Raw genomic sequence first — 13,218 nt, forward strand, 5'->3', positions numbered from 1 at the left:
AATGAGATGGGTAGCTATACAAATTGAATAAATAAATAAACAAACACCCTTTATAATCTGTGCTGCTGCATTACCTGTGCAACTGCATTTTGTACCAGCTGAAGCTACTAAATACTCTTTCAGGGTAGCCCCATGTGTTGTAGCAATCTAAACTGGAGGTCACAAGGGCATAAGTGACAGTAAACAGAGCCTCCTTGTCCAGGAGTGGATGTATAACATAAAAGTGTGCAAAGGTCCCCTTAGCCATGGTTACAACTGCTTTTTCAGCAGGAGCCATGAGTCCAAGAATATCCTCAGATTGCATACTGAGTACAACTCAGGCGATGCCATCTGGGACCACAGGTGGAAAAACCTTGACATTAGAAGGCCCAAGCCCAAGCATACAAAGTCACTCAGTCTTGCTTAGGTTGAACCAAAGCCCATTGCGCTCCATCAAGAGCTGCACAGCCTCCAGACCGAAGCCAGCCGCTGAGGGGGAATATCACTGTGGAGAGGGGGCAGGAGATGTAGAGCGAGATATAAACCCTAACCCTTACTCCAAATTGTTGGACTATCTCATAGAGAGGCCTCATGTAAATGTTAAATAAGAGAGGTGCAAGGAGCTCTCCGCCCATCAACACTGACTGGAACTGACTCTGGAAGAAAGAGGAAAACCAGCTTAATACAGTGCTAACTCCCATAGCTGGTCCAGAACGATGCAATGATAAATGGCATCGAAAGCTGCTAAGAGATCAAGAAGATCAAGAATGAATGCACTACCTCCATTCACCTTCAGGCAGACGTCATCCAAGAGTGTGATCAATGCCACCTAAATTGTAGCAAGATACAATGATTGTTCACGTATCGGTGATGTTCTATATCCCCATGTTTTGTCTTGGGAGAAGACTGCACAGCCTCTGATTTGGGGTCATCCTAAACTCATGGCTCCTACTGGATCAGCAGGTGAAAGCCATGACTAAAGGACCTTTGCTCAGCTTCAGCTGGTGCAACAGTTGTACTCCTATTTTCATGTTTCAATAGTTTTTTCACAATAGCTGCCTATTTTCCACTTACCTATAGCTTGGTGTGATAGATATATTGAAGCCACCATAACCGTAAAGGAAGGCAGGATGAGACCCATCCAATTTGATTCCTTTTTTGTGGATAATAAACATTGGTATCTTGATGCCATCTTTGCTTGGATAAAATACCTGAGACAAAAAGGGAAGGAAGAGTAGAACTATGAATGATGAGAATGCTTAGGAGTATTCTTGTAGTCATATCGGTCCCAGATACTCTTTTACCTGAACAAAACAGAAGGGGGAATGAAGAAAATTTGGATTGCTGGAATAGTTAATAATAAGAATTTCCTTCCTAGACTAGACTATAGAACACAAATTTACAGTAAATGTCTATGGAAATTTTAGATCAGCACTGAAGAGAAGTTGCCAATTAACCTTATTTGTGATGAGCATCCCAGAAAAATGTTTTACATGCTGCTGATACATAATCCTAGAAGAGAAGTGGAGAACCTGTGGATTAAAAATACCAGTATAATTTAGTATTGGCCATCCATCCTAAGACCGCAGGGAATGGTAGTTCAACAACATCTGAAAAGCCACAGCTATTCAGGCCTGGTCTACAATGAATTGTGTTCACTACCCAGGCAAAGATTTTTTTTTTTATAACCACATATGGTGATTATAAATATGAAATGAGTTGCCATAAAATGTGACAATGGACAAAGAATTGACAGCATCTTAACATGGAAATGAACAAATTCATGAAAAATCAGTTTATAAAGAGCTTGCTGACTTTATACTACCTCCTGACTCATTTAAATACTATTTGCTGGGAAGTGCAATGGAAAAGGTGATTTGGGGCCTTCTTGAAAGTACCTGATTGGCATTTTACTAGTATTGAGTACTGAACCTGTCATCTCTTAGCTGATGCAGCAAGGCTTTTATAATATCTATAGATAATTTGGAAACAAAACAATGTTTACATCAAATGCATTCATGGAAGTGAAAAGGAAGATGCCCCAAGACGACAGAAATCAATCCCTATAGAGAGATTGTTACTGTTAAGAAGTCTAGAACCTCTATGATGGAATTGCTGACTCACATAATATATATTAAAAAATAGCACAGGGTTTTTATACTGATATTCATATAGCTAAGGCTTAATTAACAATGGATTTATAGAAAAAGAATAAAACAGAACACAAAGGAAATTTATAACAGCAAGCATAAAGGCAGTCAAAATGTTAAATGAGTTTATGTTCAATAATGTTATAATCACACTCTGGCTCTTCCTAAATCTTTTTGTTATCTTGCCAGCTGTTAAACCTCTGCAGAGAACAGATTTATTTGCCATTTCTGATTTTGCTGCCATTTTGAATATCAGAACAGTCTAGTTTCAGATGGAATTTGTCTTTCTTTCTAACCACCTCATAGTCCCCTTTAAAAATAATTTTACATTGTAAGGCTTTTAGTGGAATTCCTGAATTTGGTCAAAATAGTCAAAAAGATGTCTATAAAATTCAATAGAAGGAATGAATGAATGAGTAGCATTTATTTCCAGTGCTAAGATTTGATTTCTTCCCTAAATGAGGTAATTTCCAGATGCAAGCTTCCAACTCCTAGCATTGTCATATGAATTCTGGTAATTGAAATTCATATATCATGAGTTTCAAATTGAGAAAAGCTGTCCTATACAATTCGTGGGCAAAAATTCTTGGCTGCATTCTGAAATTAATCACTGGTTTTCACAAATAGGTACAATGTTCCTCTTTACCCAGTGAAGAACGTGCTCCGCATTTCTGAGGCATTACTTTATGAAGATTTAGTATCTAGGACCTAACCAGGAGATATGTAGTGGCATACAGAACCCACATATGGAGAACTTTTCCCAACTAGACATGTCCCAGAAGCGTTGTGATTACCTCTTCTAGAATTCCCAGCCAGCATAATCAATGGCTAACCTGAGTGGGAATTCAATAATATAATATGAAGGCAACTAGTTAAGTGAAATACGATTTAAAGCTTTAAAAATCAGTAGAATGTTTACCCTGTTTTTTTTAATATGAAAAAATATTCTCTAAAGTGGCGGCCCCCAACCCTTTGGGCACCAGGGACCTATTCCATGGAGAAATGTTTTTCCACGGACCAGATGGGGCATGGTTTTGTGTAGATGGGACTTTGCTGGATGCGCGGACCAGTTGCTGGCATGCTGTGGACCAATGCTGGCCCACAGATTGGGAGATTGGGGGACCCATATTTTATTCCATATTCCCTGGAATAAAGCACTGAAATAAAGCAAGAACTATTTTTTGCAACTAAATGTTAATTCCACTCATCCTGGCTAGGGAATTCTGGGAGTTGAAGTCTACAATGTCTTAAAGTTACCATGATTGAGAAACACTGCCCTAGGACCTCATGTGTCTTGACTGTAGCCCAACAATTTTAAAATTATAACTTTTAGTGTTACAAAATGGAAGAATAAATTGTTTAAAGCTTAAATAATGTTTTATATTACTATATATACCCTTAATTCATAATTAACTTTAAACACATATTATTACCCTTTTAGCATTGGTCTTAACCAGGGGTAGGGAACCTTGGCTCTTTTATGACTTGTGGACTTCAATTCCCAGAATTTCTGAGTCAGCATGGCTGATTCAGGAATTCTGGGTATTGAAGTCCACAAGTCATAAAAGAGCCAAGGTTCCCTACCCCTGGTCTTGACTGTAAACACTACTTTCTGGAGTGTGGCCCCAGCATAGAAGCCAAAGGTTCTCAGCTGGGGAAAAGTTACCCCTGGATAACGGAATCCTATTTTTCTAAGCAACCTGTTAATTAATCTTAAATATAATGGCACTGAACGTTTTAGAAAGTCACAAATATCTAAGACCAAATGAACATATCTCAAATCGTAAGAAGAGAATGCTAACAAATCAAAATAATGAATTCTTCAAACAACATGTACTGATTAATTTGAATTTATGAAGGGAATTTTTCTGAGGGAAAAATGGAGGTTCAGCATAAACCAATGCCTTTACATCTACTCTGTGAGACTCAGATTAGATTGGGTGCCAACTAATTTTTTTTCCTGAATCCCCATGGTGGTCCTAGGGCTGATTTGTTTAGTAAAAGACAGGCTATACTAATGATGTCAGGCTTGTTAAACTTTCAGAGTAATATAATGAAGGGTCCTATCATAGCTATGCCAAAAAAAGGCTGTTATGAAAAATAGAAGACTCAAGATAAATCATCAAGGAAGCCCTTCAGAAAAGTTCATTTTTCTATTTCCCATTCATGAGACAAGAAGCAGTGTCATGCTGACTGAGGCCAGTTGCCAGAAGCCAGTCATTTAGAAAAATCCCTTGTTAGTGAATTTGGCAGCCTGGCAGCAAATAAGCTCAACAGGTGGCAGGAGGTGGGGGGGGGGGAGAGAAATGGAAGAGCAAAGACAATGTTCAAAAAAGTTCAAACAGAAATCCAGCAGTGAAGGCAAAGGATTAGTGAGCTTTTATTCTTCTTCTTATTCTCCTTACTTGATCAAGTTGAACAAATAGTTTTATTCAACCTGAAAAAAAATATTAAATGTAAAAAAAAGTTTGATATAAAATAGATCACTCAAACAATTTTGAAGTCATTTAATTCTACTTATATATGATAGGAAGTTAAAGGAGCATTTAATATAAAATAAAGCAGTATTCTCTCTCATTTAAGATATTACTAAAGCAAAATTCTTTCATTAAGGTAGTTATTAAAGCCTGACCATTACACCTAACAATTATTGAATTGACAGTCAATAGAGAGACTAGAGTCAGAGAGAAGAAATAAAACCAACATAAGAGTCTTTGCAATATTAAAAAAAATGATATAATTGGAACTGGAGCATGTGGTCCCAATCCTTTTCTTCTACTTCAATGTTTGATCTACTTCAACGTTTTCTCATATTTGACATACAGAATAAGTCTTACAGAATAAGTCTCTTTTGCCATTGACTAGCAACAACGTGTTTATATTACAATCAAAGAAAGTTCATTTGTCCCACGATTATCACAGTGACAGAAGCTTTTTTCTGTGAACCATGCTTAGATTTTTTTTTCAGGTACTTATGCACCACTCATGGGTGCCTACTCTAAATACAGCCAGGTCTTAAACTTATTAGTTGATTCTTATACAGCTTCAAATCCTAGTTTGATTGCCAATCAGATGAAATGGCAATAATGGACTGAAGTCTGAACAGATGGAATTATTACCAATCTTGCATGGGGACTTCCGGGGTAGGCATGATGAACTGAATATGTCCCTGTGAAAGCAGAACCAAAGACTACAGGAAAGGTCAAATAACTGGTGAATAGGCTGGTTCTTTAAAACTCCTCTAAGGAGAGGACAGGAGATTGCCCATATGTGTTCTACAGGATGGAGGTTTTCTGTGGGTTAGAGGTCAGGAGATGGAGGGATTAGCTATTTTGTTCACAACTGTTGTGGAGCCTTCTGAAGGCTACTAATTTTGCAAGCCTCATTTTTGGAAATTGCGAATTATCTAACACATTTGAAAAGCCACTAGGTGAGTTCAACTTCAACTCTGAACAACAGAAAAATTAATTACAAACTTAAGAACTTAAAGAGACTTGAAATAAACAGCAGAAAGCTAAATAAGATTTTGATCTGAGAAAGTTAGAAATAGATTAAGGGTCCAGTTAAATTGGGAATATCGATTTTTTTCTATAAGATTTTTGAATTAACTGTAAAAAAAAAATAGTTTTTCAAAGGAGCCAGAATTATTTTGGCTATCTTCATTTATAACACGGATAACTGATTTTAAAAACTGGACACTAGAGGGGACTAAAGATTCTAAGAAATGGGATAAAATGCAAACCAGATGTCAATGCTGCTAACATTGGATGTTCCCGCTTTGACAACTGATGAAAATGCAGTCATTTTCTCTATTCCTTTAACATGCTTTTTCTTACTTTAGAAATTAGGTGCAGCAGAGAGGGGGGGATTGGAATGTAAGCTCACTAGCCATAACATAACACTGTGGTGGGAACCCAAGGACAAGCTGATAACATTTTGGTGGGCTGTGGAGCTAAGAGGAAAGCCCGAGATTTAAGCTAATTGGGGAATGTGATTTATGACAGTTTATTGGGGGTGGGAATTATACTTTGTTACTTTGTATCAGGGGGAAGGGAATTTAGCTTTTGCCTTCAACTATGTAGTGCTGATACTTTGTTTTCCAAATAAAAAGTTTCTTTAAGGTAAACAATTCCTAGAAGTTCTTTTGAAGGGTTTCATCTATCAGAACCATGACACCAGCTTTTGGTGGTCTATTCATGGTTTCTCTCTGTATTTTGAACGTAATTGTTCCAATGAAAAATTAAAACTCCAGTTAGGATTTGATTAATTTCTCTTTTCCCCTCATCTTAAAGATAGCAAAATAAATAAATAAATAAAAAACGAGAGGGAGGAATTATATGCCAATATAAAATTAGCTAAACAGATGTCTGACAAAATCAATTGATCTGATTTGTAATGAATGCCTGCTTAAAGAATTTTTAGCAGGTTGCACTAGAAACAACCATTATCATTTGCCCACTGAGCTAGTTTGAAACAGCATGAAACTCAGGTCAGAAATATTAGGTATCTGCAGATTTAAAAAAACAACAACAACCTAAATTTAAATATTTTGTTTTTTGTTGAACCTCTGATTTTGTTGGATAAGTAATTGAAAAAAAATATTTGTGATATTTTTCATAAATATACAAGCAATAAATATGTCAAGAACAGTTCATTTCTAATATTTTTAGTTAAATAGTTAAAATTTTAGTTAAAAATGGAATCTGAACATTTAAAGTATGCCTGTATTCTTTCAATCAAATGAGGGGATTTGCTTTTTCTCCCCCCCCCCCCTTCATCCTCCCCTTTCCCTCATGAACTAACATTTCTCTGGAAGGTCTTTAAATCATCTTGCAGCTGGAGGCGAGATCTCTTCTGGCCTTTATGAAAAGCTTTAAAACTTGGCTATGCTGGTTGCAGGGCGCCCTGAAGGAGAAGCTATTGGCTGGAGGTGGTTGGTGCTATAGCACAGAAGGGGCTACCAATTCTCAGCTCCAAATTCATACTTTTTTTTAGTTTGCTTTAATCTTTTGTAATTTCAATCTGTTTTTTTATATTTATAACTGTTTTTATAAGTGTATGCTTTTATTATGCTGTAAGCCGCTCAGAATCGTCTTGAACTGTAAGATGGGAGGCATATAAATTTAATAAATTAAAATCAATTTATTGCAACCTTGGTATGTGCATAGAATATGGGTTTAAGAGAAAGAATGTATTGTATTCACAGATGCTGTTTCATCCATAAAATGATCCCACTGATTCATACCTTCTATTTAGAAATCTCAACATACCAAAACAGAGTAAAATTCAATTGAAATGCATGTTCCCCCAGCCCCAGCCCCCCCCACACTTTTCTTTGTGCTTAGTGCAAGGCTTCCATAGCAATGCTTAACAGTTTCAGATCAGTGGTTAGATTTGTCATGCAATGTTAGAAACACTCTCTGATATGCACGTTGAAGCAATTAAGCTTTCCGTAAATTTCTTTAAACCTGTCTTTCCTACTTTCAAAAACTAATGCATGTTTGGTTGCTCATCGCTGAGAAGTGGTTCCTTGTCAGTCTATTTAGCAGATTTTGAAGTATTTGCTGCCAACCAGAACAATGGAACACTGTTTTAGACCTTGGAGACCATCCATGACTGGTGATCGTTCATTCTAGCAATGGAAAAATGTTACGTTGAGAATATTAAAGATTTATTACTTTTTTATGAACTTAAAAAACAGTGAGTTTGAGAAATGTGATTTGTTCTGAATATTTGCATCTCTTCCTCAAAGAACCCACATCTGTGACTTTCACCACATCTGCAATAGTAGCAACCTAGTGCCTTAGGAATGCAAATAGCTCCTGTTTTTTGTGGGCCCCCGAATCACTCTCTTACTGTACCAAATTCAGTGATGGGTTGCTGAAAATGTGCATTAAGCATTATAATTTCCTGCCTAAAAACCTTCTTCTCAGCCCCAGACTGTGTGAAAATGGTATCTCCCAACACAGACTTTGACATAGGCGCCATTTGTGTCACTTCAATAGTGACTGTATCAGAAAGGAATCATCCCATTTCTAGAGTGCTTCTTTCAGCTATGGCGGTACATCCTCATCTCTGATCAATCTCTTTTTCCTCTATGGCCATTTTAGTTTGTCTTGAGGGAATGACATGATACCAGCCACATCAACATTACTGGACAAAGCAATAGAACAGGACCTCACTAAACACAGAGATCCTCATCTAATGTTCTCTGAAGCTAAGCCAGGATTACTTCAGAAACATTTTGAGTCACTTTGGTCTACTGGTTAAGGCACCAAGCTAGAAAGCTGAAGACTCTGAATTCAAGTTCTCCCTTAGGCAACAAAGCCAACTGAGTCAGTCGCTCTCTCTCAGTCCAACCTAACTTGCAGGGTTATTGCTGGGAAAACAGGAGGGGGAAGGTGTAGGATATGTTATTTGTAAAAATAATAAAGGTGGTATCCAAATAAATAATTTTTAGAGAGGTCCTATCTACTGTGCTGTTTAATACTGCCAAGACAGTTGGAAAAAAAGTAGAGTTCCATGAACTCTTTTCCAATGTTCTGTTTCAGAGAACTGAAAATGGACTTCATTGTTCCCTGGTCCTCAGTGACTTATAGTAAATTTTAAATTAATAATTATTCAATATAATGCAGCTCTTTAAAGATTAGCAAGCTTTCTTTTAAATTGCTACTGCATATCTTTCAGTGCCTTGTATCTTTTTCATTTTTTATATTGTGAACAATTTGGGTGCAGTCAAATCAATGACTTATGGATTAGAACATCTACTACCATTCAAGACTCTTTGTTAATAAAAGCATCTGAATTCACATTTGGAAAGAGAAGCCTTGAATTTTAGTGTTAGGCTCTATCAGCATCATTTAAATTTTCCACTGGAACTATTTTTTTTCTAGGTGAACATTTGTTAGACAACTCTATTCAAACTATATGTGACATTTTGCACACATGAGGGGTATCTAAAATTAATATAATAGTTATCTCATTTTGTCAGGCACAACTATAAACAAACAAAGTTTGATAGATAAAGCTTGTCTTGTTGCAATGAGAAAAACTGTGCAAGAATAAGGCATTTACCTTGTATTTCATACAAATATTCCATTTGTATTTGTTTTAAGAATTACACAATAAACTAAGAGGAATCTTTTTCAGACCACATTCCCTAACTGGCAAACTTCCATGGATGAGTTTCAGACTGTATGTTTAACTAATTATATCTATCAAAGCTTTTAACTTCTTGCCTGCATTAATGGGAAGGGAAAGGGATCTGTGATTTGATGTATCTCATTTATACTGTGTTCGGACATGATGATATTTAATTTCACAGCCAACTGAAGAAGTTCGTTTTCATATAGTCTAAAAACATAGTAAGTAAATGGAATAAAACTGATTTTGAAGATACATGAATCCTTAATAAGAGAAATTAAAGTCACAGCAGAGCCCACCAGATTAGCTATAATTACAAGCTTTAGAACCAAAAGGAAAAAAATGAGAAATTAATTTAAGAAACACTGAATCGCCTCAACTGTTATCTCCTACACAATGCTTATTTCCTGTCCTCAGACTAATAATACAGGGAAATAAGGTATTTTTATTATTACATTTAATATTATTTAAATTTTGCTACCCAAAGATAAGGTATGAAATGTCTTATAAAGGCCAATTGTACTTTCCAAGGCTAATTAGAAGATGAAAATGAGATTGAATTGCAGCCATTAAGAAATAAGTAAGGGAAGAACTCAGCTGAACCTAATTCAATTCTTTACCCAAAAAAGTTTCTTCTAAATATCTGTAGGGATTTCTTTCAAAAAATATTCACTGCTTCAGAGAGATAGCCTAAAGTCTCTCAGAAAATACCTGAATCAGATTTGCTACATGATACAGGTAAAATTCTCTTCACTGAATAATTATGGATGAATGGGATAATTTATAAGAATCACCAAGGGAGAAAGGAGCAATAATGGGATTAAAGAAAATGTTTTGAAAAAGCAGCTGGCAGGATAAACAATGGTATTCTCAAAAGAAAGCGATGTCAGTGCAATTATAATAATAATAATAAAGTTGGAAGGGACCTTAGAGGTCATCTAATCCAACCCCCTGCTCAGGCAGGAAACCCTATAACATTTCAGACAAATGGCTGTCCAGTCTCTTCTTAAAAATCTCCAGTGTTGTCAGCTTCCGGTACGGGGCGACGGCGACGGCGGCTACCTTGTAGCCGTCCAGCTGGGAAGGTGTCAGAATCACGGAGCGCAGCGCGTATCAGCTGGCCCGCGGTTCGGAATTCCCTTCCCGGGCAAAGGGAAGGGATAGAGAACGCAGGAGTAGAGGTAGAACCCCTGAACCCCCTCTGGATTCATTCCTAGAGGGGGTGAAAGGAGTGTTCCCTCGGAGCTCCTGCTGATCTCCGCCTCCCAGCTGTTTTTGCTTCTTGGAAGCAAAAGAAACCGCCGCCTCTATCTCCGTGAATATAGCGTCCTGGTGAGTAATTTTTAAAACGGACAGAGTGGCTTAAAGGATTCTTTTATATAGTTTAGGGTTTTATTTTTTTCTTTTATTTAGTTTTGGTTATCTCTCCTTTGTTCTTTCTTTTGTTGATACGGAGAGAGGAAATAAGATGGCGTTTTGAAAGTGTCGGAGTTTTTTTTTTCCCTTTGTTTCTCTTTTGTTTTTAAAGAACTGGGCTTTAATGATTTTGCTTTTGGTTTTTTTTTTGTTTCTGATACTGGATTTCTCTTTCGATTTTTTTTCTCTTTTTTTCTTGGATTTTTAAGGATTATAGTGTTTTTGCTGTCTTTTTAAAAACTTCTTTTTTTTCTTCCCCCTCCCCTTTCTTTGGGGAGAAGGGAAGTGAGAACTGTGTCATATAAAATGGCTTCAAAGAGACAGCCGCCTTCTATAACATCTAAGGTGGTCTCTTCTCCTATAACTCTTACTGCACAATCACAACAACAATCTAAACATGTACCACCGACTCAGCCACCACCCTCCCCTCCTTTGCCAGGTCTGTCAGTACAAGAGGTTAAAGGCATAATGGGAGATGCTATATCTCAAATGAGAGATGAAATGAAGCAATTTGTCATACAGATTAAATCCGAAATTAAAGAAGAGATAAGTGAGATAAAGAACTTATTAGAAGATAATAATACCATCTTGCGGCAAGATATAGTTGCAGCTGTATCAGGCTTGGCTACGGTGGTGGTGAAGCTGGATTCGAGACTAGAGGAAGTGGAAGATAAAGTTGATTCTTTTGATGTGAAATTTCAAGATGTGGAAAGGAAGGTGGAGACTTCACAAGAAGATATTCTTATGTTTCAGTACAGAAAGATGGAGTATGCCTTGAGGATTAGAGGCCTTAAGGAAGACATGAATCAAGACCTGATGGAGATGGTGCTTACTGACTTAGCTATTGCTCTGAATATGGATAAAGGAGAATTACGCAGAGAAGTGGAAAAAATTTATAGAGTCAACTCTTGGATTGCGAAGCAGAAGAATTTGCCTAGAGATGTGGTGATTTATTTTACAAAGAAGTCTCTGCGCAATAAAATTGTACAAGCCTTTTATAATAAGAGATTCCAGATTGCTTCCCAAGATATTATTATTTTAAAGGAAATCCCATCCAAAATCTTAAGAAATAGGAAAGATTTTTCTTTTCTAGTTAATGAGCTTAAAGCCAGATCGATGCCATTTAGATGGGAGATCCCGATGGGTATTGTTCTGAGCCATGTGGGGACGCGTTATAGATTGAATACGGTCGATAAAGCTAGAGAGTTTTATAATACGGTCCTGGGTGCAGGCTCAGCTTCATCTGTTCAGAAATCTTTGAGTGGCAAAGAGTTGGGGCAGCAATCTGAGGCATTAGGTCTGGTCTCTGCTGGGATGCTGCAAGCTGAATGGCAACGTCAAACGGAGGTTAAAGAGCAGAGAATGACCCATGCAGCTTATAGACGTAAGGAGAAGGAGCAACGTAAGAAAGAGGCCAAAGAATCTTCTTCTGAAAGTGTTTCATCGCTGGTGGGAGGAGCAAGACCCAAGAGTTCTGCAACACATGCAGCAATGGCAGATCTCGAAGGAGTCTTCTCCGGGCTCCTGGCCAAGGGAGATGGCAAAGTTTCTGACCTGGAATGTTAATGGATTGAATTCTCCTCAGAAAAGGAAAAAAATCTTTTACTATTTGAAGCAACATAATAATGATGTTATTTGTTTACAGGAAACTCATATTTTACTTAAGGATCAGAAATATTTAGTTAATGCTCGTCTGGGATCTCATTTTGTATCTTTTGCTCCTGGGAAAAAGGGGGGAGTTGTTATCTATGTGAAGCAAAATTTACCAGCTTTTCTGGTAGAATCAGATCCCCAAGGAAGATATGTGATGATTGAACTTGGCTTATATGGTAAGAAAGTACTTATAGTGGGACTCTATGCACCAAATCAGCAACAGGAACAATTTTATAGGTTGTTACATCAAAAAATAACTTTGTTGGACTATAGATCCGTGGTACTAATGGGTGATTGGAACGGTGTCTTAGATATACAAAGGGACAAGAAAGGTTCTTCTCCTTTTTTTAAACAGGCAAAATTACCTAAAGCCTTTTTTGACATGAAAGAGGACTGGGAACTAAGGGATTATTGGCGGGAATGTAATCAAGAGGAGAGAGATTTCACCTTTTTTTCAGATAGACACCAATCCTTCTCAAGAATTGACTTTTTTTTGATTACAACGGACTTATATAATAGAGTAAAGAATGTAAAGATTTTTCCTAGGTCGTTGACGGATCATAGTCCAGTTTGGATGGAGCTGATTCAAGAAAAAGAGGAAAGAAGATCCTGGAGGGTGAATGAAAACCTATTCAGACAAGAAAAGAATGTTCAAAAGTTAAAGGAGTGTTTAAAGGATTATTTTGCTTTAAATATGTATAAGGGGACTTCAATGTCAATGGTATGGGATGCAGGTAAAGCATTTATGCGTGGGATCTTGATAAAAATGAATAACTGTCATAAGCAAAAGCAGATTCAGAAACGTAAAGAATTGGAAGATGAAATTAAATTAAAAGAAAAGTCTTTGATCTTAAATGCTTCTGATGAAAGCATCAAA

At 37.0% G+C, this 13,218-nt stretch overlaps 1 protein-coding gene across 1 annotated transcript in view; it reads right to left on the reverse strand.

The window, feature by feature from the left end:
- The window catches only part of LOC120311511 (prolyl endopeptidase), a 71,067-nt gene that overhangs the window by 10,777 nt on the left and 47,072 nt on the right, over window positions 1-13,218 (reverse strand). Inside the window, exon 11 of the mRNA XM_039351079.1 lies at window positions 1,054-1,190. Coding sequence (XP_039207013.1) covers window positions 1,054-1,190 — 137 coding nt within the window. The remainder of the gene's footprint in view (window positions 1-1,053; window positions 1,191-13,218) is intronic.

This window comes from Crotalus tigris, unplaced genomic scaffold (genome assembly GCF_016545835.1).
Source record: "Crotalus tigris isolate CLP2741 ecotype Arizona unplaced genomic scaffold, ASM1654583v1 scf7180000018371.15429387391:27106975, whole genome shotgun sequence".
Taxonomy (NCBI): Eukaryota; Metazoa; Chordata; class Lepidosauria; order Squamata; family Viperidae; genus Crotalus; species Crotalus tigris.